Source organism: Mirounga angustirostris, unplaced genomic scaffold (genome assembly GCF_029215605.1).
Source record: "Mirounga angustirostris isolate CCGP_5_RB_7025 unplaced genomic scaffold, mMirAng1.0.hap1 SCAF_10, whole genome shotgun sequence".
Lineage (NCBI taxonomy): Eukaryota > Metazoa > Chordata > Mammalia > Carnivora > Phocidae > Mirounga > Mirounga angustirostris.
This window is the reverse complement of record NW_026991718.1, coordinates 96,779,407-96,806,200: the sequence shown is the minus strand read 5'-3', so window position 1 is coordinate 96,806,200 and position 26,794 is coordinate 96,779,407. Positions and strand designations below refer to the sequence as shown.

Genomic DNA, 26,794 nt, shown 5'->3' with positions numbered 1-26,794 from the left:
GGGCTTTAAAACTCCTGATGTCCAGCTACAGCTCATACCAGTTAAATCCACTCTCTGGGGCGGGAAGCCATCAGCTGAGATATGAGGCCAGTGTCCTAAACTTCTGGCTTCTCTACTTCCTCCATTAAATGTCTCAGAGGGGCAACTAGCCCCACCCCTCCACAATCAGATGTCACTAGCAAAGCCCAAGGAGAACACAAACCATGACCATGGACCTGTACGAAACCAGGTGACAGAGGGAGAAAAAGACCAAGAAGGCCACCAAAACCCTCAGCAAAGAAGAAAATGCCTTTGGGCTCAGGCATGCAGTGTGCACAAAGAGTGATGTAGCCCAGAGTTTCAGGGTCCAAAGAGCCAGGGTCACATTCTGCATCTAACTGACCACCCAGCCACCTGCCCATCCATTAAATGGGGATGAGTCTTGCCTGCTCTGCCTGCTTCAGAGGGGGCTACAGGGTTCAGAGGACAGAGTCGAAGCACACAGAGAAGGACATGCTTATGCAGATGCAATCGCTGTCCTTAGCATTACCAGCACTGTTCACAGAAACTACTTTAGAGCTGTATCTTCCAGGAGCCTCCTCCCCACCCAAGATACCTCTTTCCTGGTCTTCACAGCAATACGGAAAGGACCAGCATCTCAGCATTCAGTGAAACTCAAGGATGCCTATGACACAACAGTGGGCCAAGCCAAGAGCACTCAAAGATGACAACTCCCCCAAATATTGAAAACACCAGTAATGTAGGAAAGTGGTAAGGGGAAATGGTCTGAAGTAAAGAGTTTTAAATAAAGCAAATAAAGGAGAAAGTTGTTTTTTTTTAATTCCAGTATAATTAACATATAGTGTTATATTAGTTTCGGGTGTACAATACAGTGATTCAACAATTCTTTTTTTTTTTTTAAAGATTTTATTTATTTGACAGAGAGAGAGACAACGAGAGAGGGAACACAAGCAGGGGGAGTGGCAGAGGGAGAAGCAAGCTTACCGCAGAGCAGGGAGCCCGATGTGGGGCTCAATCCCAGGACCCTGGGATCATGGCCTGAGCCAAAGGCAGATGCTTAACGACTGAGCCACCCATGCGCCCCTTTTCTTTTTGTAAAGATTTTATTTGACAGCAGTGATTCAACAATTCTATATATTTACTCAGTGCTCATCATGCTATGTGTATTCTTAATCCCCACCACCTATTCCACCCATCCCTCACCCACCTCCCCTCTGGCAACCATCTGTTTATTCTCTATAGTTAAGAGTCTGTTTTTTACTTTGTCTCTTTTCTTTGTTCATTTGTTTTGTTTCTTAAATTCCACATAATGAAATCATATGGTATTTGTCTTTCTCTGATTGATTTCACTTAGCATTATACTCTCTAGATCCATCCATACTGTTGCAAATGGTAAGATGTCATTCTTTTTTATGGCTCAGTAATATTCCATTGTATATATATAACCACATCTTCTTTGTCCATTTATCTAGCTACGGACACCTTGGCTGCTTCCATATCTTGGTTATTGTAAATAATGCTGCAATAAACATAGGGGTCCATGTATCTTTTTGAATAATGTTTTCATTTTCTTTGGGTAAACACCCAGTAGTGGGATTACTGGATCATATGGTAATTCTATTTTTAACTTTTTGAGGAACCTCCATACTGTTTTCCACAGTGGCTGCACCAATTTGCATTCCCGCCAACAGTGCACAAGTGTTCCTTTTTCTCCACATCCTCACCAACAATTGTTATTTCCTGTCTTTTCTTCGATATCAGCCATTCTTGTAGGTATAATGTGATATCTCATTGTAATTTTGGTTTGCCTTTCCCTGATGATAAGCAACACTGAACATCTTTTCCTGTGTCTGGTGGCATTTGTATGTCTTCTTTGGAGAAATGTCCATCCATGTCTTTTGCCCATTTTTTGATTGGATTATTTTTTTTTTTGGTGTTGAGTTATATAAGTTGGATACTAACCCTTTATCAGATATGTCATTTGTAAATATCTTTTCCCATCGGGTAGGTTGTCTTTTAAGTTCTGCTGATTGTTTCATTTGCTGTACAGGAGCTTTTTATTTTGATGTAGGGGAGAAATTTTAAACATTCATTCTAAACCTGATGTTTTTCAGTGGCAACCCAAGACTAGGACTGGTGCACCCTGTGTTCTAAAATACTTTAATTAGATGTCAATACTTTAAAAATCAGAAGATCTTATGTAAAACTCTGTGTTTCTGACTTGTCCTGAAATACGAGAGGACATGGCACTCCTGTGTCCACACTCTGCAGGACAGCAGAAAAAGAGCTGATGAGGCCTCCCCCGACAGCCCACGCACGTCAGCGGCCCTCCCCCAGCTTCCCAGACAGGGGAGTTGAGACCCCCATAGGAAACTGAAAGACTTCAGAGAAGGGGTTATGCCTCTAACAGCAAAAAGACTTTTTAAAATGACTAACTGGCAGCAAATCTGAAGACTCTGATTATGGCTTCTCAACCTTCGCCTGCTTTCTGTTGGACTCTGTTATCTTCTCCCACGCATGGTGCCTCTAGGGACAGAGCAATGACAAAGCGGGCTGATGTGATGAAACCAATCAAGCTGACTTTTAACAAAATATGATTTAACCCAGCCAAAAGGAAATAAGGTTTTCTAATTTCTTCCTTAAGATTTCCTAAAGAAACCACCAGTGAGGGGCTTTCTCTCTCATTTCTTTCTCTTTTTAGCATAAACTACACCTCCTTAATTTTCAATCCTTCCAACTCCCTGCCAGTATTTTCACCTCCTGAGACCCTCAAGGTATGCAACTTTTGAACAGTAAAGCCACCGGTCCCCAGAGCCGCACTGCTGGGGCAGTATTAGCAGATTCTGAACGCTCAAGAATGCATCCCAGATTCCTTGAAACTGAATACACTACCATGATTTATGCAGAAATAAAAGAAAGAACGTTGTCATCAAGCCAGAAGGGCCTGAGGTAAGAAAGCCGTCTGATACCATGACGCTCTTTGAAATAAAACAGAGGGAGAGAGCAAAACAGGTCTGGCCTCATTTCTGGCACTCAACTGACCCAACAGTCTATGCACAATAAAGTAGGCCCCTCCTCCAACAGCTATACAAGGGTGAAGGCAGGCTCAAGTTGCACCTGGCAATACTTGCACCTCTGACTTGGACCTCATTTCAAAAGAGGAGGGGAGGAGAGGGCGAGAGCTAGCACACAGGGTAGAAATGGCATTCGCTGTCTGAGTCTGAGCCGAGGCCTCATCTACAATCACACCAGGATGACATCAAACGAGCAGTTTTACTTCTGTTCCATTCAAGTCTTCAACTCTCAAGTAGCGCCTTTCCGTCCTTTTGTGATTATGCTTTCTAATTCAGCCTCCGTTCTCCTGCACACTGAGCCCCCTCAGTTTCAGGGTTCTATTCTATTTGCATTTTCAAAGGTTCACAAACCCAGTTCAGCACTTGAAACAGGAAACTCTCAAACACAAGTGCAAAGAAACAAGGCCCTTAGCTTCCTACAAGTCACACAGGGAAGGGGCTGGAGAAGAGCCGTGTGTGCCTCTGACAACAAACGAGTGGATAAAATCACATCAAGCTGAAGCTGCAGAGAAAGCAAACTGCTAGTATTGTTCTAGCAAATGCATAATTAATACACAGCCATTGGAAGTTCCTTCAGCTCTGCAAATGAGGCCTCTGGCTCTCCCACATGCTGTTCCCTCCACCTGCTACACTTGTCGTTCCTGGCTAATGCCCACTTTCAGTCTAGCTGAGATGGTTCTCCCCCCAAGTCTGAATTAGACTGCACCCCTTGCCGCAAGCTTCCATACATAGTACCACAGGAACCAGCCCAACGAAGGCAAGGACTGTGCCTGGATTACGCACCACCACATCCCCAACATGCAAACCAGCAGCTTGTAATGTTGATGGGGGGCTCGGAAAGGTCAAGTATGTTCATAATTACACCAGAACATTATTTGCCTTTTTCACTCTCATTCTCTCACAAGTGCACAGTGGAGTTTTCCAGAGGCTACAAGATGTGTGATTAATCATTCTGATGGCTAAGGGGATGTGTGCTTACATATTCCTATGTTTTATAATTTTCTGGTTTAATTCCTAATGTGGTAAACAATAGACTGATGTAACCCACAAAAACAAAAGCTCTTTGGGGTCCTCAAAACTTTTGAAGAGTATAGGAATCCCCAAAACCAAAAACTTGGAGAACTACTGGTCTAATACAAGGCCTGGCACTTACCCTCAGTTGTGGTATCCTCCTCTGGGGTATTCTTCCCAGCCCTCAGAAGGAACACCACTCACCACTCCCACCCTCATGCATCATGCCTTGAATACACCATGATCACCTAGAGAACTTGGGAGGCTCCCTTTGTTTCTATATCCCCCGCTAGGTCATGAGCTATTAGAGAGTAGGGATCATGCCCTCAATCATCTCTGACCAAATGCTGGACAAATGTCAAGATCACCATGAAAACATGTGCTCTTCACCAAGCTAAGCCTCATCAGACCTTAAAGTTCAACTCCAGCCGTAATGCCTTACCTACAGACTTGAGCTCACACTGACCTTCCTTTCTCCATATACCTATTGTACTTTATTATCTACACAGAACAGAATGCTTGGTGACTAGTGGACTTTGTCCATTCATTAAGATTGTGCTTCACCATCATAATATCTATGTGAAATCCCAAGATGTACAAGACAAAATTATAACAGTTACCACTGATGGTGCCTACACTACAGTAGTAGGCAAGCACTCTGCAGCCATTAATTCCTTAAGCCATCAAAATAACCTTATGAATAAGGTATTACTGTCCCCACTGTAACAGACGAGGAAAGAAGAGATCAGAAGACTAAGGTATCCTTTAGAAAACCATGCAGGTACTTAGGAGCAATAGCAGGATGCAACCTGAGGACCACCTGATTGACCTGCTCTTCCACATCCATGCCTCTAGCACACCTCCACTGTACTGAGGACTGGGAAAGTGTGTGATTACAGGACAGTGAAATCTCTGCCTCACTAATTTAATCAAGGAACCATCCAAAGGTATCCTTCCAAGGAAAAGCCGACATACAAAGAAAGTAGTTTCTCGTTTGCAGAAAGCATTTAATGTCTGCTGAAAGAAGGAATGAATAAATGAATAAGAAATGGCAAATCAAGAACCACAAGTATGCTGCAAAGGCTAAGGAAGATGGTACAGAAAATAAATCAGATGTATCTAGGACTGATTAGCGATAGCTGTCTCTCAAAAGAGCAGAAGAAAAGGAAAAAGGGAAAAGACAGTAAAAGCAGAAACAACCACAAAATCCTCCGGCTCTTCAAAATCGAAGGAGAGAAGAATTCCAGCCAAGACTAAATTACAATCATATCAGTTCCATAAGCACTTATGTTCCAGGAAAGGAAGAATGAATTCCTTCGGCTGATTCTTTAAGTCCTGTATTGGTCATCAGAAAGAGCAGAAAATCTGAAAACTACTTGTTAGTAGAAAGTGCAGGCTAAGTTATCATTACCCCTGGGAATCAGCTTCCCTTGTGGGAAAAGAAAGAGCCTGGCTTTGTAGTGTTCCTCCCTTCCCTCCTCACTATCCTCCTGCCTCCAGCACTGGTCCACTGCCCACATAACATACTGAGCATCAGCCCCCATCTCCCTGACTCACCTGCAGCAGCTGTCCTCGTTCCACCGTAGAGAGGCTGTTGACCTCAGTACTAGGAAGGTCTTACAGGTCACCTAAGCTCAAGCTCCTTTAGCCTGACACTCTAGCTTGGTGATCAGCCAAGCAAAGAAACAGCACAGCCAGAGAGCACCACACCTGCCTCAACAGAATGGCTCCCTGCCTTCTCCATCTACCCGTCTACTCAACCTTGCCACCACAAACCAGCAGGTCACTCATTTGCTAGCCCGAGCTTCCTGAGGATACAGATCATGCCCACTGGTATCCCCAATGCCTAAGCACAATGCTTGGCACTTCATAAGTGGCCAATGAATGCTTGCAGGGTAAATGAATCATACACACCTACACCTCTTGCTCAAATCATCCCACTTCTATTCTTGCCCCCTTACAGGCCATTCTCCACCAGTGGCCCAAGTGACCTTTGGACAACTAAAGTCAGACCAGGTCACTCCACTCTTTCACTCTTCCAAGTCTTCCAATGGCCCAAACCCCACATACAATAAGCCTAAGACCTTACCATGGCTTACTGGGCTCTACATGTACACCACCCCCCCCATCTCACTGCATAGGAGGCCCCACTGGCCTTCTGTATCCAGTGCATGTGCTTGCCACAGGGCCTTTGTACTTGCTATTTCTTCTGCCTAGACCATTCTTCCTAGATATTCCCACAGTTCATCACCTTCTTTTATCTACACAAAAAGTCCTTCTCTGACCACTGGTATCTATGGTTACCTACCCCTTTATTTTCTTATAGAACTTCCAACTACCTGCCATTACATATGATCTTTGTTTACTCCCTACATCTGTGCTGTCCAATATAGCAGGGACCGGCCACATCTGGCTACTAAGCACTTGAAATGTGGTTAGTCCAAATTGAGCTGCACCGTATAAAAAAAATACCAGATTACAAAGAATTAATACAAGAAAAGAGTTTAAAATATCTCATTTATACTTATTCCACTGATTTCGTGTTGAAATGGCATTTTGAATATAATGGGTTAAATAGATGGTTAAAGTTAATTTCACCTATTTTTTTTTTTATTTTTTTAATGTGGCTACCAGAAAATCTTAAATTACATAGGTGGATGACATTGCCTTCTATTAGACTGCAGTATATGAAAGTATAAGCTCTCTGAGGGCAGCCACTTTATCCATCCTGTTCAGCAAGGAATCTTCAATCTTTGAATGGCACCCGATACACACAGGTGCTCAATAAATACTTAATGACTGAAAGATCTTTCTTCTGCTATGACTCTTTCCCATCTTACAAGGTCCAGATCAAGCCTCCCCTCTCCCTGGAATTTTGCTGGGACTGCCCCCACTCAGCATGCATTCCTCTGATACCTAGCACAGGGACCAGCACAGTTAGATACTCAGTAAGTCCAAGAATTAACTGAGCATCTCTGGCATATTGGGTGTTTTTAGGTATCATCTACCTCATTTAATCATCACAGTCACATGGGGTAGGGGACAGAGGGAGGACAATTAGTCTCATATTTTAGAAGGATCTGAGACCCAGAAAAGCAAAATGACACACCCAAGCTCACACAATGAGCAAGTGGTGGACCTAGAAAACAAACCCATGTCTTTGGCCCCAGTCCCTGGCACCTGGCTCTCACCCAAGGCCTAGGCTGGCAGCCAGCATCACACCCACAGACATGGTCTGCTTGGCCTGCATAGTGATCTGTTTGCTTGTTTTAGCTATAATCCTTGCCAACATTTGAAATTTGGGGAATTTGATCAGTCCAGGTTCCCATTTTATTCAACACTTGAACACTCGCTACATGTCAAGCACAAGAAAGATAACCAAGAATGAGACAGAAATGGCCCCTGTCCTCATAGAGGGATTCAGACAATATACCAATAAATAAGTAAAATACACAGTAGGCTAAGTTGTGAAAAGTGTAATAAAGAAAAAAAAAATCGAGAAGGGGGATAGGGAACACCAGGGAAGGGAGATGATATTTTCAATGGGATCACTGAAGAGGTGACATCTAACTAAAGGAAGGCGGAAACAGAACACGTGGACATCTGCATCACACCCGTACCAGATGGAAAGGCGAGTGCAAAGTTCCTCAATGGTATCACTGGCTGGGACAGAGTAGTCTCTCAAGACATAGGGCGCAGTAGAAATAGACACTTCCCCTTTACAGTATAGAATTATCACTGGAAAGTAGTGTCCCAACCAGTAAAGTCACTATAGTTCCCAGCCTTCCTCCCATCCAGGTATGGCCATGTGGCCAATGGACGGTGAGCACCAGTGATGCGTCTCTTCCACACCAAGGAGGACAAGAAGTGGGTACACTGCCCCACCCTCCAGCTCCCTTCCGCTAGCTGAAGAGATGGTGGTGAGGCCCCAGAGAGTAGAGCCTCCAGGAAATAGAAAAGCACAACTACACACGGTGATCTGCCTTCATGAGTAAAAAATAAACGTCTTTGGTAACTTTAGTGCCAAGCAATTAAAAGTATGTTGCGGGGCGGGGGGGGGGGGGGGAGGGGGGGTGTAAATTTGCTACAGAAACTATCAAGTGCCCCTCCACACACGATTACCTCCCCAACCATGAAGCTGAGAATCTGCAGCTACTTATCCCATCCTCTGTGCTCAGAGTTTATAACGTGGATTGTTGCAGGCCTGTCTGGTCCCTGTAGGCATTGGGTTTGTGGCCCCTGTACTACAGATTTAGTTAATTATGCCTAAAACCAATCCTTAACACACCACTGAGACCTGCCTTCCCCTGACTCATTCTGAACTCCAGACCCTTCCACCCCATCCAGGATGAAAGGTCCTCATATGTCCTTTGCATTTGACATGTGGAATAATTAAGCCAACCAAGGTGTGAACAGCTCAAAATGTCTACATTCCAACAAAAGATGCCAGGAGACATAATTCCTCAACCTTTCAAATGGACAGAGCTATTCCAGGGGAAATGTTATCTATTCTTACCCTTAATATCATATCAGGATAGGCAAAGTGGACCCCAAGAACAAAAAAAAGTTTAAGAAAATGTTTTACAAGACAACTAAATGCATTGTGCAATCCTGGACTGGAACTCAGACCCAAAAAAAGACACTAGTGGGGCAACTTGGGGAACTGAATAAATCAGATTAGTGAATAGTACTGCGTCAATGTTACTTTGCTGGTTTTAAATTGTATTATAATTTTCTAAGGTTAGAACACTTAGGGAAGTTGGGTGAAAGCTATGTCTGTACTATGCTGCAACTTTCTGTAAGTGTTCCATAATGAAAAATTTTTAAATATTAAAATAAAAAGAAGAAAAGAAGGACCACTCCACCTGCAGCTGGGTGAGGGCAGGGGTGGGGGGAGTACCCTGTTGGTGCCTGATCCTGTTCATATAAGAGACCACTGCAACATTTTATTTTTTTTAAAGATTATATTTATTTATTAGAGGGGGGAGGGACAGAGGGAGAGAGAAAATCTCAGGCAGACTCTGTGCTGAGCACAGAGCCCAGTGCGGGGCTTAATCTCAAGGCCCTGAGATCCGGACCTGAGCCAAAATCAAGAGTCAGATGCTTAACCGACTGAGCCACCCAGGCGCCCCCAATTCAGTGTTTTAGATAGGACAGAGTTCTGGTTCAATACTTTCAGGATGCTTAGTAAGACACCGCCCCTCCCCCCATCAAAACAAATAAGAAGAAGAAAAGAGTAATACCTTATTTGGGTCATCATACATGAGCTCCAGCCCAGACTAGTGACATTTTTCTCACAATTGCCTTTCAATCTGATCAAGTAAAGATAGCTCACAGGGAAACACTAACTTTTGGAAAAGGAAGAGAACAGACCAAAATCTATTTTTAAAAGCTTCATCTCTACATTTTTTCTCACTTTTGAGATAGTCTCCATCACCTTGAATTTTTTTTTTTCCTTGAAACCTCCCTGGGGAACTTTAAGTCCCACTAAGAGAGAGCTCACACAGTGCTTTACCTCTGCCCCAAGCATATTTTCAAGCAGAATCACTGTGATGGTTTAGATTCTGTTAATAAAACCCTAAAAACAAGAATCAGCAGGTGTAACCTGGCGAGAGAACATGAGGCCGTGAGGGCTCAAGAAAGCAAGCTCTTGAGAGTGGACATCCCATAGTGGGTTCAGAATCCTAGACTCTTAAAAGTTGAAAATTCTCTAAGCTTGACTTATCCTCTTGGGATCGTGAGCCCCCCAACTTCCTAGGGGAAACAGGACTGACTTTCAATCTAACATCATCCTAACTTCAGTGTTCTCTCATGTAAAAAAAAAAAATCAGCTTTTACCAACTTCTGTTCTGGATAATAAATTCACTACACTAGTGTTTTTCAAATTGCAGATCATCAAATGAATTTAGTGGGTAACAATTATCTTTTTTAATGACATAGTAGAGAATAGAAGACATCAGCATGCACTGAGCTGATAAATGTCTTACTGAAAATGTCTGAAGTACACAGTTCTGTACAATCATCATCAGCCTTCCAAAGCACAAATGTCTTTTGTTTTAAGTATGATACATTCTTTTTCGCTAAGTTGGGTAGGGGGAATGCTTTAAATGAATCTTATATTCACAATAATTTTTACCGGAACATCTGAAATGGGTTCTTATGGGGAAAAACTAGTGTTACAAACTGAAATCAAAAACTTTTCCCAAAAACTATCTCTTTCAGGTATTTATCAACCATAGACACCACCAGCAGATACCAGGTTAACCAGTGGTCAAGGTCAATGTCACCACTAAGGAGACAAACTGACACCATGAACCCTGGCATGATGTGAAATGAAGAGAACAAGATCACTTATGTGGTGTTCTCACCAAAACTGCATCTTCAATTCAATCATGATAAAACATCAGAGAAACCCACTGAGGGCCACCTCACAAGCTAACTAACTGGCACTCTTCTGAGACCAAGGAGCTGTCACAGACCAGAAGAGATTAAGGAGAGACGGCGACTAAGTGCAGTGTGGGGTCCAGCACTGGCTCCTGGAACAGAGGACGGACAGTCGAGGTAAAACTAGAATCCAGCTATAATAGTCTTGCACCCGCGTTAATTTCTTGGTTCAGGAGCTGTACCATGGTTATGTAAGATGCTAATATTAGGGGAAGCTGGATGAAATGCATAGAGGAACTGTAAGTCTAAAATTATTTCAGGGGGCGCCTGTGTGGCTCAGTCATTAAGTCTGCCTTCGGCTCAGGTCATAATCCCAGGGTCCTGGGATCGAGCCCCGCATTGGGCTCCCTGTTCAGCGGGAAGCCTGCTTCTCCCTCTCCCACTGCCCCTGCTTGTGTTCCTGCTCTCACTATCTCTCTGTCAAATAAAAAAAAATATATTTTTAATAAAATAAAATAATTTCAGGATAAAAAGTTTAAAAAAAAACTTTTTCTGAAGAAAGGAACATGAATGTTCTGTCCCATAAACTATGTATCATTTAAACACAGTAAGTGTTTTATAGCCAATTCTCTAACCTTAAGAAATAAACATAATGAGTATTCAATGTGTAATTTGCATATAATTAACTTAATACACAGGGAAAGCTCTGGAGCTGTCATTCTTCACCCAGGCTCTCCCCAGGCCTCTTTCACCTCTCCTGTCTTCCTAATACCCAACAGAAGGATCATTGAAACTCCCTTTACCCCCTACAGATGCTGGGCTAGGAATTCCTGATTCCTTATAACAGATGCTGGGCTAGGGATTCCTGATTCCTTATAAAAGATGCTGGGCTAAGGATTCCTGATTCCTTATAAGCATCCACAGCTGAAAGATGCGGGAGAGGGACAGGAGAGGTGGCAGTTATTAATGCAATAAATATTTTCTGAGGACCCATCTCTGCCAGGAATGGTTCTAGGCTTTGGGGAAACAGCCATGAGTAAGACCGACAGGGTTAGTGGCTCTCACAGAATTTATGTGCAAGGAGCCAATAAAAAAGCAAACAAACAAAAATACATTCATATGCACACATACATGCACACGCACATACACTCAGATAATGGTAAATGCTATAAAGCCAGAAAACCAGTGTGATGTGATAAAGCTGGAGCCCGGACCCGATCCTTCTCTGGTCCCCAGTTTTCTCATCCATAAAATGGAGCTAACCATATTCAGCCCCACAGGGCTGTTGCTGGGAATTAAATTAGACAGTGATCACTTAAGACTTAGCAGAGTTCCTAGTAAGTGAATGAGTGACTAGCAATAGTAACAGATGACAAAAATCACGTTATCAACACCATTAGTGAAAGCTCTTTCTCAAATGACTTTAAATTTTACATATCCCACTGAAATTTGCCCAAAGTGTCTACGCTGATCACAGAAATAGCTATTTCCCCTCTAGTATGCAGCAACAATGAATAATGAATGTATTTAGAAATGGACAGAGCAGGAAACAAGCGCTCAGCCCAGAGCCCGGCAGTGAGGGGAAGCTTCCAGGCCCTGCTGGCAGTGACCTCCTCTGTGCTTAATGCGAATCAGCAGGCTGAATCCAAGGGAACGATGCCCACCTTCCCATGAAGGACTTTTTCCTGGACTGTCTCTGCAACTGGAGCTGGACAGAAGGTAGTCCAAGCCACCAAAATAAACCAGAGGCTCTCAGTCCTGTGGAAGGGGGCTGGGGATTATAAGGCACTATCATGTCCTCCCCCAGGCTGGAGGTATAACTATAACAATTTTCCTTCACAAAACAAGATGGCATCCCAATTCTAGAACCCACAGAAACAGCAAAGGTTATTGAGATTATTTACAAAATTAATCATGAAATGAGGACGTACAAAATAAATCAAATTCAATCCAAAACACTACATATCGCACAACTGGACATTTCTAAACAACCTCTGACAGACAGAAAGACAAACACACTCTTGATCTCTCTCTCACTCACAGCCTCCTTCAGTAAAACAAAGAAGTTAATACTAAATTATGCTTATTTGGTACTCTATGTCACTAAAGAGCATTTTTTGTTTTTTTTCTAAACTACCAGTACTCACATCTTAGGTAAGTGCTTTATACACATTAAGATATTTTTTAAATTTTGAATGTGAAAATACATCATCAGTCACTTGCTTCATGTCACTTGTCAAGTCCACCTAAAAGAAAGGATAAAACCTCCATGTGCTCCAAGCTCCCTGAGTCAAGTGACAGCACAAGCCTCCCTGGGAACCTCACCTGAAGCATCACAGCTATTCCACTCCCTGTGTGAGAAACCACGGCTCTCTTTCTCGCCATCCCTCCCTACATCCCTCCCTTGGCCCGGTAGCCTTCTTGCCCCAACCCCCTACCTCTCTACTTGTTTTCTGTTCCTCTTCTTTAAAACAAAAACACACACACTACACTTCTCCTCTGCCTCCTAGCCCAGGTTTTCGATGCCCAGGTGAGGGCTGGGGCCTATGTCAGGCCCTGTGCCCCACAGGAAGGAGCAGAACAGGAGTACTATCCATGACAGTTACCATACAAGAAATTAAAACGGAGACATTTTTAAAACATAGAATGCAGAGCACATGAGCCATGACATCATTGCACACCATGGTGCTTCTGGAAAACTCCACCATACCCCCATGAGAGAAGAGTGAAAAAGGCAAAACTATCTTAGTATTACTGCAAATACAGTTCTGACTTTGGGAACCCCCTAAAAGAGCCTCAGTGATCCTCAACTGTCCCTAGACCACACTGAGAATCAGTGTGGTACAAAAAAAGGAATGAGTCCTAAAGACCCAGTAAAATCCACTTGCCCAGGACACTGCCAATTATGCAGTTCTGCTACCCCTCTTCCTTCTTCACTATGGTCCTCCTTGGAAACCAAACTCACTTCTACCACATCCACTATCACCTTCAAGCAACCCATGTCCAAATGTGCATCGCAGAGCTGATACCTCATGAGTCCCTACTGCCTGGCTCCCCCACCAGTAGCCGAGCCGACTCAACTCACCACCATGCCCCTCCAACCCAACCAGCTCATCCTGGTGTCCTGGCTTTGGGGAAGGTCATTCTTCCACTTAATATCCCAAACCACTCATTCGTCTTTGACTCTGGCCTCCCTGTGGCCTGCCAATTTGTCTTCAGGATGTCTCTTGCAAATGCAAATAGTAGGGTATAAAACAGTGTATACATTATGTTGCTACACAAACAGGGGGAAAAAAGACTGGATTCCAATGCACCAAAAGTTTACAAGTAGTGATCCCTGGATCATGGAATTATGAGCGATTGTCAATTTGATTTCTTTGGTACACTTTTCTGCAGAGCATAAAGTTTTTATAAGCATGTATGATTTTCACAGTCAGAAAATACAGTGAAAGCTTCTTCAGGATTTTGTTTGCAAGTCTTATCCTTTGATTGTGCCCTTTCCTATGGTTCCTATTTCCAAAATGGAGTCACGTATGCTAGGCCAAGTCACCAAACTGGGGCTTAATATCTAACCTAATTGCAATTTCAACCACCCCCAGGAACACAGTTGGCCAACAGGTCTCTGGTCGGCACCATTGAGGTAATCTGTCACATGGGCCCTCCCCAACCCCCAAAGGAAGACAAGGTTATCCACCCAGTAAGACTCTCTGTTCTCCCTCCGGGAAGGTGACCTTGCCTGAAACAATCCTTTCTTTTCTTCTGTTAATAACTTCTTGCCCCATCCTCCTTCCTATAAAAACCTTCCATTTTGTACGACTCCTTGGAGCTCTTTTCTACTTGCTACGTGAGGATGCTGCCTGATTTGTGAATTGCTTAATAAAGCCTATTAGACTTTGAATGTACTTGGCTGAATTTTAACACCTATTACAACTCCAATCTAGTCCAGAATCACATCGTCATGGGTCATATTTCAATTCTTTATGGTCTTCCTGCACTGGCCTCTGCCCACTCATATAGACATTTAGGCCCCGGGTCTCGCATCCCAGAGAATGATGGGAAAGTCAATGGGATAATAATAGTGCATAAAGGGCACTTAGCACAGTACTTGGCAAATAGTAAATAAAAGTTCATTGTTGCTGGTCCTGGTAGCACTTCCCTGCTATGAGATGAAACTTCTGAAGATAGTATGGCAAATGACAACCCTGTTTTAAAACCATCAATAGCCCCCAGTGTCTAAAAATAATAGCCAATATTTATAGAGCACTCGCTTTGAGGCCCAACACTGTTAGTTAGTGTGAGTGCATTCAGTCACCATCTCAGCCCCACAGGGTGGGTCCTGTGAAGATTTCCATTTTGCACATGAAGAAACTGAAGCACAGGGCACTTAAGTGCCAAGGCACAAAACTCAGAAGTGGTAAATCTGGGACTCAAGCCAGTTCAGTCTTACCATCCAACAGAACTTTCCACAATGATGGACGTGCGCTATATCAGTGCTGTTCAATACGCGGGCTACTGAGTATTTAAAGCATGACTAGTGCAACTGAGCAACTAAATTTTAATTCTACTTAATGTTAACTAAAATAACCACATGAGGCCAATGCTACCATACTAGCCAGCAAACCGGAGAATGAAAGCCCAAACTCCCAAGCTTAACAAAGGAAAGTCCTCACAACACCCTGTCTACCTGTCTACCCGCCTCTCAACTAATTCTTACACAAAGCTTCAGTTGGTCTAAAACCCCTGGTAACTGCACTCGTTCCTACCTGCCTTGCAGTCCCCCGCCCTCCTCTCATCTAAGTGTTCTGTATAATGGAGGAGCTTCAGAAATGAGAGTAAGACAGACTTGGTTCAAGTCCAGACTGAAGGGACTATTACGCGAGGGCTCTCAGTTTCCCCTCTATCAAATGGGCATAAAAAGCCCTCAGTCACTCAGTTGGTGGGAGCAGGAAAGGAAGTTGCCACGGTAAAGAGAAGAGCATGATGCCTGATGCCTCGAAGCATCTAGACAGATGTCTCCCAACCCTAACACCCGAGCCGTCTGCTGTCTTCATCAGAGATCCAAGAGACCACCGCGAACTAGTCCCTGACACTCTTAAAATGAGACTTCAGTATACCCTAAAGAGGTCAATCCCAGTCAAAATACCAATGGTGATTTTTTTTCCTTCTTCTCTTTTTAACTTGCTAAACATGACTGTGAATTCCACCTGAGAAGCTAATCAGAAAGAAAAGCTAAAAACAGTCAGAAAAGGGAAGGAATGAGGTGGTCTTGCCTTATCAGATAAGAAAGCACATTAAAAAGCTATCACCTGGCTTGTTGCCAGCACTCAGTAAATATTTTTTTAGTAAAAAAAAAAAACATCTCATATATTGTTATTGAATAAAGTTACAATCATTAAATTATAAAAAATAACAGTAATAACAATAACCAATCTTTACAGAGCCCTTGCTGCATGCCAGGTACTGTGTGGAGAGCGTTATCCACATGCACGATCTCCTTTGACCCTCACAACGGTTGTTCTTCATATTGCCAACTGCAAATCATTAATAGATCTTGAAGTCAATTTAGTGGATCTAGAAATAGCATTTTTTAACAAGACAAGAGAATAAAATAGGACAGAACAGAAAATATGAGTGAACTGCATGTAACACCTCATGAATCTTTTACATATCTATCTAGAGCTTCAATCTTTTACATATCTATAGAGCTTTCAAATGTGTCATCTGTGAATCATGGTAAAAGATATATATGAAAAAAGACCTATAAGGTATGTATAATTACTATCACCCATTTTACAGCTGCAAAAACTGAGGTTTGGAACAATTAAGTCTCTTGCTCAAATTTAACCCAGCTTGTAAATGACAGCCAATACTGGAACCTACGCAGTCTGCCCTCAGATCCCAGCCCCATCAACACTAGCAAATCAATGGGACAGGATAAATGGCAGTAGAGAATCATCTACTGGGGCGCCTGGGTGGCTCAGTCGGTTAAGTGTTGGACTCTTGATTTCGGCTTAGGTCATGATGTCAGGGTTGTGAGATCAGGCTCTGCATTTAGTATGGAGCCTATTTAAGATTCTCTCTCTCCCTCTGCCCGTCCAGGCCCAGCATTCTCACACTCTCTTTAAAAGAAAAAAAAAAAAGAGGGACAGAATCATCTAGTGTTTCCATGAAAAAAACAAACAAGTGAAACCAAAAGGAAATGGACAAATTAGTTACCAAATCATTATTTTTGTTGGAAAAAAAAGTATCTCGTAAAATTATTAAAAAAATGAAACCAGTAAAAAAGAAAAGGCCAGGCCTAAGAACAATGGAAGAAATCACAAAGAAAAAGGAATACATAAGACTACATACATAAGGCATAAAAAGACAATACATAAATGTTAAAATGTGCCCATAAAAAACTATAAGCAAATTGTTTTGGCGAAGGTTTTACTCATTTTCAAAAAAGTAGAGCTGTGACCATCCTCAGAAATTGACTTCGGGCAAGTTTACTATGTCTCCCAATCTGTACTACGGCATGACAATAATAGTCTGTACCTACTAAGACTGTTACAAAGATTAAATTAGATTTTGTACCACTGCCACAGAGGGAACTCTCGGGAAAGGCAGCTGCTGTGATGTGATGCAAAGTAACGGCTCTTTCAAAACTACTTCTGCCACATAACCCAAAGCACCACGGTAGTAAAAATAAAGGCATCACATCTTAGCCTGAATCAAGCACTGGGTGTTTGTTGGCAAGGACTAGTTACTGCAAAGGCTCCTGGCTCAGAAGGTCACATTTCACCCTGTGCCTCCATCCTTTTAGAGTCTGCAACACCAGTCCTCACCTTCCAATACCCCAGGCCTTTGCTTTCTGCTGGTTGCTCCCTCTTTGCCTAAAACTCCTCTAAAGATTAACAGAACAAAAATTTTACATCTGCAATCCCACGTTCATCCTGGTAGGTAGGAATATAATGCATAAAATAAATTCTCAGAAATGAAACTGCCCAATTGGTGGGTTTATAAATTTCTAATCTTGACAGTTCCTGTTAAATTTCCCAATAAGAAAGTTTCAGAGGTTCTGACCCTTTAGATGATTTCATCAACACTCCTTTGCCAGCACTTGATGTTCAGTCAACGTCCACCAATCTCACTGATAAAAAAAGGTTTCTTCTGCTATTATAATTTGCATGTTTAGGTCAGGTACTTTTGGTTGGCCATTTGTATGCCTCTTTCCATTCCACTGCCAACTTCTGGGTCATTGTCTCTCCTTGAAACTGCCCTTTGGAAGGTTACCAACGTTCCTGTCTCCAAGACCAAGGACCTCATCTTACACCCTCAGGGCACCATCTTGGCAACATCTGACACCAACAACCACCACCTCCTTCAAGAGACACTGCTCCTTTCCCTGCCATGACAATTTGCTGTGCTGGTTCCTCCACGAAGGGCAAGCCAATCTTCTCCCTAGAATTCTAAAGAAAAGTATATCCCAGTATCCAATCCTTTTCTTCTCACTGTAACATGTTTTTAACCCACTCTCTCTATATATACACACATATGTGTATACGTATGTGTGCATGTATGTCCATATACACATAAAGATAAGATTTTCTTCTCCTGAGAAATCTCCTCACTGTAACATTTTTTTTTTTTTTTTAAAGATTTTATTTATTTCACAGAGAGAGACACAGCGAGAGAGGGAACACAAGCAGGGGGAGTGGGAGAGAGAGAAGCAGGCTTCCCACTGTGCAGGGAGCCCGATGTGGGGCTCAATCCCAGGACCCTGGGATCATGGCTTGAGCCAAAGGTAGACGCTTAACGACTGAGCCACCCAGGCGCCCCTCACTGTAACATTCTTAAACTGTCATCTGTGTGCAAAAGCTTTCCAAATGTCAGTCCTCAAATTACCTGAGACCTAAACCCATGTTTCTAACATGCTACTGAACATCACCAAAGAGACAGATGCCCTCCCCACACTTCAGATAGATCAACAGGGTCAATACGAGGGCAGCACTCATTCTGTGACAACACTGTGCTTGTTCTTAACACTGTATCTCATATGACTCTAGGGATCCAAGAGAGAATACACCAACCTCACTATCCACCGTCCCCGAACCTCTTCCACCTCCTTGACCATCAAACCTCAGTTAATGGTTCTACGTTCTCCCCTTCCCCCTCCTTCCCATCCAAGGATCAGCAAAATCCTCTCAATTCTTCCAGGAAACTGTCTCGGTGTATCTATCCAGCCTTCCCATTTATGCCTTTGGTCCAGACTGCTACTTCCTTAGCTCTTGCCCTAATCCTGATGCCACCACCAAAGTTCTCTGCTGAAAGTACAAATACCATCACTTCAATCTACCACCTCAAAGCACATGGCTTTTGGACGTTTCCTGCAGCCCCTCCATATAACTGGGCTCCAGGCCTACGACTGACAAAGGACTGCACTTGGACCATCACTCCCAACCAGCCCCATGTTTTAGGAGAGTCCTGCCAGTATGTAGTCCCTCCCCCACTAGATAGTAGGCCCTCAGAAGACACTCATTAAACCTCATTCACCTTATCCCCCATATAGCTCCCAGGACAATGCTGTGCACTTGGTAGGTGCTTTCTAAAGTTACCAATACAATCCTCTAGCATGTGTTCATGTTATTCCAAAGAGAGAAAGGAACTTCTTTATACATGTAAATCCAGAATAAAGAAAAATCTTTTTAAATCATCTAAATGACTTTGGGGTCTGTTTGTCTTGTATGACTGAATATACATAGCAACATCCATATTCTCTTTGGACTTACAAAAAAGTCAAACTCCTTCCTAAAAAGCTTTACAAATAACTTAAAAACGACAAAAGCGCTGGTTTTCAACAGTTACAAACCAGAGTAATGATTCCCTATTTGCCAACAGAAAAAACAGATTCAGGTGAGTCAAAGAAGATTCTGGCAATAACTTGATTTTATGATCTTTGGATGCCGCAATCAGCTGTCAGAACTACCAAACAATGACCTCCACAAGTTGATATGAGAAAGTGGAAAGGCCATATGGTAAATCAAATGTCCAACAACTTGACTGAGAAGCCAATAAAAACAAATGGACTTGTGTGAACTGGGCCTGTCAACTCCGAAGGACACATCCCATTTAGGTCTACTTCATTCTTTAAAGTTAAACCAATTTAAACAGTAACTCTTCTAAAGCATCTTTCTATACTGATTATAAAGAAGTCATTGAGAAGGAAGCTGGGATTATTTTTCAAAGAATAAAGAGTCAAATCATTCTGAAAAGCATTTCTTTGTAGAAAAATACAAGACTGGATTCTAAATGGTTTATAACTCTTCCCATCTCTTAACACAAGCAGATTTCCAACACGTGTGCCTAAGTGTCTTTGATTTTGTTTTCCCCTGAAGCGAAAACTTTGCTGAAGTTTCCCATCTACTCTGGAATGGAAGTTAAGAACTGCTCAGTTACCTATTAGAAGTCAGGGTTCACATTCAGGGAATTGAAATCATCTCTCACTAAGCAATTAAAAATATTGTTGTTAACAGAGAACTTCTGAGTTGACACAATTGAGGGGAGTTCGCTTGACAGCTGTGGTGTCCCATGACCTCTCATATTCCCCCAGAAGGATTTTAAGCCTTCATGAAAGTGATCCCCTGACGCTTCTGAAAAGGGGAAACATGTAAACCTCCACAAGTTAGTGGGACAGGACTCTTCTCCTGGCCTCGTGAACTCTGTATCCCCAGAGCTGTCCGAACAGGGCAGCGTAAAAGGGACAGCAAAGCGTGAAGTGCTCCAGGCCCCCAGAGGCCACAGCCAGGGACCAGTGGGCCAGAGACCATCCCGTGACACTTAAGTCCAGGCTGGCCTTTGAGGGGAATTGGAGACTAGGTTCCTCCGGGTGGGGGCGCATCGGGGGGCCGCCTATGGCCTCCCCCAACTCACCTGCGATTCATGGGCCGGACCCTCACGGCCACCTTGACTGATGCCATTGCTCATCCCGGCCCGGCCCGCGCGGGCTCCCACCTGCCCAGCGCCCCGCGACCGCCGGCGACTCTCGCGACTCTGCTCTCAGCTCCCGCCCACTTCCCTCTCTCTGCCCCCGCCCCTCTGCTCCCGGCCGGACCCGGCGTCCCGCGGCGGCCCCACCTGCCGGGCCACTGAGCATGCCCAGAGCGGCTCCGTCCGGCGTGATCCGCGCGCCGGGGTTTGGCGGCGGCCCGGCGGCGGGGAGGGGCGGGGTCGGGATGCCAGAGCGCCACAACCTAAGGTCGCCCATTCGGGAGGAACCTCTGCAGGACGTGGCCCGGAAGTCACCAACGGTCAGTCACCGGGGAGGAGTGACTTCAGGAAAGCTGCAACCCAGCCTTATCACCTGAGAAACGGGGGAGGAGGAGGAAGAGGAAGGTGTCGCAGTAATGTAGGGCCAGAGCAGAGACCTCAATCCTGGGGCTCTGATTACCGAAAACACAGTTTTTCAGCCCTTAACTAGGAACTGACTTTACCCCCCACAGTGCAGGAGTTAGCTCACCCAATTTACAGAGCAAGAATCTGAGGGACGGAGATTATCATAGCTTGTTTGTGGGGAGCTCCATCCACTAGGGCCTTCTCTGCTGCAATATACCCAACCGAGTTGTGTGTTTTGGACCCCTCAATTCAGGGACACCGAGAAATGAAAATAAAAAGGGTACTGGATGTTTAAAATATGCGGGTGAGAATGGCTACATTGTCTGAAATCAGATCTTCGTGGGACTTTTTTTCGCTTACGTTACAGTTCAGTAGTTTTTTGTTTTGTTTTTTCAGTTAATCATAACGTATTAAGGGGTGAGAGCGACCTTCTCTTTAAAGCTTAGGACCTAAGGGGCGCCTGGGTGGCTCAGTCGTTAAGCGTCTGCCTTCGGCTCAGGTCATGATCCCAGGGTCCTGGGATCGAGCCCCGCATCGGGCTCCCTCCTCAGTGGGAAGCCTGCTTCTCCCTCTCTGACTCCCCCTGCTTGTGTTCCCTGTCTCGCTGTGTCTCTCTGTCAAATAAATAAAATCTTAAAAAAAAAAAAAAAACTTAGGACCTAAGAATTGAGGGCAGACCTAGCCTCTTTTCCTGAGTCCTTCTCCCCCGCATCCCACCCCACCCCACCACCTCCCTCTTCTGAAGAATGTAAATTCATTCAGCCATTCATTCAAGCATTTGTGCACACACACCCAAGAGCCCCCCCTGTGAGCCACAGGTTACCTGCGAGCCCTAACCCAGACCTGAGCTCTGCCTTCCTCCTACCGCCCCACTCAGGGCCCCTCAGCACAAACAACCCACCCCAGCCCAGCCCCAGGACCCCACCCTTACTGCCCCTTCGGGCAGCTGACGGGAAGCCACGGGGAGTGGAGGCTGGACTGCTGGGTTTGAGCCCCAGCTCCTTCACTAACACTAGCTTTGGTCGTCCTCCAGTCTGCATTGCGGGGCACCGCGAAGGCTTTTGCCTTACAGCAATAGAAACAACTCCATGGAGTTGACTAATGCATTAGGTGAGATGATGTCGGCAAATGTGACCCACTCAGATATGAAATCACTATTTCATCAGCTTCCCTAGAGCCCGGCAGCTAGCCCGGAATCTGCCTCCCATTTGCTTCCAGAACCCTGAAAACCCTGGGTTTTCCCCGACTTTGCTGGCGCAAAGCTGGGTACGGATTTGACCACGCGAGCTGCAGGAAAACAAGGAGCGCCGGAAGGTGGACCGGGACGTCCCGAGCATGCGCGGTAGGGGCGGGCTGGTTAGAGGCGCCGCCAGGGAGCCCGCGCGCCGCCTTCGCCACCCCAGGCGGGGGCGGGGTCCGCCTTATATGGGAGCTGCGCGGGGACAAACAGGCGCGCGCCTCCCTACTGGTAGGGTGTAGGTCGGCACCCGCGCCAATCACCGCCACCACTGCTCCTGACCACTCTGCGGGGGTTTGGGCGCACGGAACACTCGAGGGGCCCACGCCCTGCAGCGCCAGAGCTCAGTTTTTGAAAGACGACGAATTAAACTTTGTAGGAGGAGTTCTCTTACTAATTAAAGCGATTTGCTCTGCCTGGGGTTTTATTGGTTGGTTGGTTGTGAAGTTTCGTTCTTTATTTCCAGCAGCCTACACATGCCCATAAACCCGCTGACCTTCTGTGACATTGCCATTTGACACAAAACAGCATTGCAACCCCGCAGCCCCACAGACACACTAGACTCCAGACATCTGGCATGGAGCTTCTGACTAGGCAGTAAGGCCTCAACTCACAAAGGGACACTGCAGTGGGGATGAGGGGGGTATTTTGCTTGTTTTGATGTAGTTTATTTGGGTCTTCATTTATTGTTCTTTTTTCTTTTTCTGATGTTTAGCAATCTCTTTACTGCCAAATAGTTCTGAGTGATCGAAACTCCCTGAGTCTTGTTCATTTCAAAGTGAGCTAGCACTAGAATAGAATGTTCACTCCACCACAAAATATTTGAATCATCTTAAAATACGATCATCAGAGAAAAAAAAAACAACAACATCCCTATCAGCTATATATCCAGCTATGCATTTCTTCCCCTGGCCTTTAAGGAATAAAATTGATTTACTCTCTCACAAACATGACTTTTAAAAAACCTTGATAAACAGCAAACGGACACACTTAAATTGGAACATAGGATACAACTGACATCTCAGAAACCCATCTGTTTTCCTATGTGCTAGAAGTACCAATCTCAAGCATTCTATCACATAGTACACTTAATATCTCCTTGTGGGGGTATCTTACATCATGGAACTCAAGCTGAATTTAGGGGTGATGCAGTTGAGCCAATAAACAAAAATAAGTGTTCTGGTTTTCAAACAAATGCATAGTATCTCAGAGACAGAAATTACAGATATCAAATCCAAAACCAGAACCATTTTCATTTTCTAAGTCATAAAATATAAAGGTAAATTTAGGATCTTCTAAAATTCTAAACCTTAAATGCAAAGGTAATTTGAAAAAGCCTGAGTGAAACCTGAACTGCAAAGTAACAGTAAAGATAATCACAAAGGTCATACATAGAAATTTTGCTACAAAGCTATAGCAGGTAGCTATGAATGCCAGCTTTTACAGCAGAAGTGAATGAAGAAATCACAGAAGATTCAATTTAATAGAAACTATCACCCTAAATCATAGTCATTTCTTATACTAAGATGAAAAAAAGATTGTTTCAATTGCATATAACTGTACCTGTGGTTACAAATAGTTCAGAATCTATGGACTCGTAGAGTCTGTGGCAATATTTCAACTCTTCAGAATGAGAAACCGCATTTAGTTGAAGGGCTGAGGTAAAGTTCCATGGATAAATTAGTTTTGAAGATGGGCCTTGCAGAAGGGATGGAATTTGAACTCCAAGATGGGTGAAGAGCTGACTTCTGAGCCAGGAAAAAATACATTGAACAAATGCAGGGGTCTTGCTCCAGGAATAGTGAGAAAGCCTCTTTACCTAAAACAGTGTGAGAAATTTTAAGATAGTTACAAATGCTTCCCCTCCTGCTCTTACACCTTGGAATGTCACATTGCAGCAACCCCCAAGCAAGGTTGGAGTCTGTTTCTCCACCTTTCTAATATGGCTGCCCTCGTATCTTGCTCTGGCTCACAAAACGCTGCAGAATAACTTTGTTACTTCAAACCTAGATTTCAAAAGGCCTTGCATGCTTCCAGTCTTACTCCAGGGACCCTGCTGCTGTCATGTGAGCAAGCCCAGGCTAGCCTGCTGAATGATGGGGTGACCCAGTCAAAGCCAGTGCCACAGCCAATAGCCAGCCAACCACCAGACATGGGAGTGGGGTCACCTGGCCCCAGCCCGCCCCAGCCAACTCATTAGCTGATCATAGATGGATGAGTGAGGGCAGCCCAGAGTGACAGAGCACATCCAGACTGGCAGAACCACTTCTTGTTGATTGAGGGGATCAGAGTATTCCACCCCAAAATATGCCACTCTGACATGAGAATTAAATTAACCTGAAGGCAATTAAGAAGAAGCAAACTCAGAGCACTTTTCTCTCCCCCATCCACCTAAAAGGACATAAATTTCCCTTTGTGAAGGTGCTTCTTCTCTCCTCTCCCCTACCAACAGAAGAACTGTCCTTATTACTGGAGAGAGTCTAAAAAAACCCTCATCTTCTATTAATTTCCCTCATATATTTACCTTCTCACAATATACTGCCCCTTTTCCTTTGTCTGGTCTCCTCTGCAATTTATCACCCTTCGTTAAAATGGTATGTAAGCTCCTAGGTCTGAGCACTTTGGGGAATTTTCATTTCTTTTCTGTGATGCCCTCCATATGCAGACAAAATAAGCCCTTTCTCCTGTTAATCTTTCATCCACCAGTTTAATTCACACACCCCAGGTTGTAACTTAAGAGTAGAGAAAAGGGTTTTTTCCTCCCTGACAAATCTCATGAGCAAAAACCCAATTTGTTGCTTAAGTTGTTTGGTTTAAGGTATGTGTGTGCTATTGGCTACATTCAAATACATCCTATCTTATATAATAAGAAAGGTTTTAGATGGATATGGGGATTCAGGAGACCTTTAATCATACAGAAATATGAGTGACATAAAAAACAGCTGTGAACCAGGGCCCTCATCAAGGGCTTTGGGGGTGTAGTCTGGAGCTGGAAGAGTCTTCATGGCTGTTTCTTATGTTACACATGAGGAGACAGGCAGACAGGCTCAGACCAGCAGCGAGACTATGGAGACCACTTTCCTCACCACCCACCCATCTCAGTGGAACTTAAATCAGTGAAGCAGATTCATGGACGAAGACATGCTCTCTGAACACATTCTCTGCATTTCCACCTACACACCTTTGATTCAGCTTTGCATCCAGCAGGAATGCCATCCCCTCTCCTTTTCTCCTGCCTTCAGTTCATCCTTTGGGTTCTACCATCTGTAGTCTTCCCCCAGGGTACAAATTCACAGCAATCACTCCCTCTACCAAATGCTTTGCACCATAGTTGACAGCACTCATTTGCTACTCGCTGGAGAATTTTTTTTTTTTTAAAGATTTTATGTATTTCTTTGAGGGAGAGTAAGCAAGCGAGCGAGAGAGAGAGAGAGCTTAAGAAGGGGGAGGGGAATGGGCAGAGGGAGAGGGAGAGGCAGACTCCCCTCTGAGCAGGGAGCCTGACGCGGGACCCGATCCCAGGACCCTGGGATCATGACGTAGGCTGGAAGGCAGACACTTAACCAACTGAGCCACCCAGGCGCCCTCACTGGAGAATTTTAAATCCTGGTTTTCTTGTGTCTCACTTCCCATCAGATTATAAATCCTTTAAGGCTAAAAACAGGTCTTATAGTTCTCTGTACTTCAGTGTTGCCAGATCAGTAAATGTTGAAGTTGATAATTAGAAAAACCAATAAACTCATTACATTATTCTATTTCTGTAGATAAACCAGTATATAAATATGAACTTCTTATGTGATGATTCTTTGGCACATTTTGTCCTTTTTTGTTCCTCTAACCAGGTCATAACATAAAGGTTATGCCATTTGTTACTGTCAAGCTTAATTAAACCCATTATAATTTGTTAACCCCTGTGCTTGCTTTGTAATTAACATTGATTAACACAAACAAGTACAAAATAGGCCATCAGCACTTTCCAGAAGTGCTGATTACAATTATATTGATAATTCAATACAGTAGAGAAGACGATGGGATAGTAATTTGCACTCTCTTTACATAAGGAGACAAATGCTACCAGGCAAAACTAAGCCTAGAAATAAAATACTTTGTTCATCGGATTCACCTCATTGAACCTTCACACTGTTAACCCACCCTGTGACTGTTTAAACCTTGGTAGGATTACTGAAGGCACGGCTCCCAGTAGCTTGCTTCATTGCACCCCTGAACCAGAAAAGGGAAGCATTTCAAGGCTGACAGATGGATTGTAGAGGGTTCAGCCACGGCAAAGCAGCCCCCAAGGCTCATGACAGACAATTATGGGGCCAGTATTGCATTTTGTAGTTCTGGGATATGTCCAGGGCTTGATGGCAGCACAATTGGATCCAAAATATCTCAGTGACCAATAACCTGAAAATAAACTCTATCTGCCTATTCAAAGTACAAAAAACAAAACCGGCAAAACTCCTATCCCAGTATATTCAAGAATGTGTTTAAATTGCCTTTCTCCCTGACCTCAGAGGTGGAGGATGGCTATTCTTGCCATCCATGTTAAGAGGAGCCCACCATGCTCCCATGTGACTCTGGTCCATTACCGATGGAGGTAGGCACACATATGAACTTTTCTGTATTTCTGGGCATAAAGTCAGATGCTTAGGAGCTGTAGCCATTTTTGTTCTGTGTAAAAAAGTAAGTGGGACTCTGCCCCACTGCACTC

At 43.9% G+C, this 26,794-nt stretch overlaps 1 protein-coding gene across 5 annotated transcripts in view; it reads right to left on the bottom strand.

Annotated features, from left to right (window-relative positions):
• KIF16B (kinesin family member 16B) overlaps nucleotides 1-20,538 on the bottom strand; it is a 296,531-nt gene extending 275,993 nt beyond the window's left edge. For all 5 annotated transcript variants that reach the window (XM_045885380.2, XM_064572797.1, XM_054510002.2 and 2 more), the window contains exon 1: nucleotides 20,382-20,538. In XM_045885380.2, the coding sequence (XP_045741336.1) occupies nucleotides 20,382-20,428 (47 nt within the window). In that variant the 5' untranslated portion in view covers nucleotides 20,429-20,538. The remainder of the gene's footprint in view (nucleotides 1-20,381) is intronic.
• Nucleotides 20,539-26,794: the final 6,256 nt, after the last annotated feature.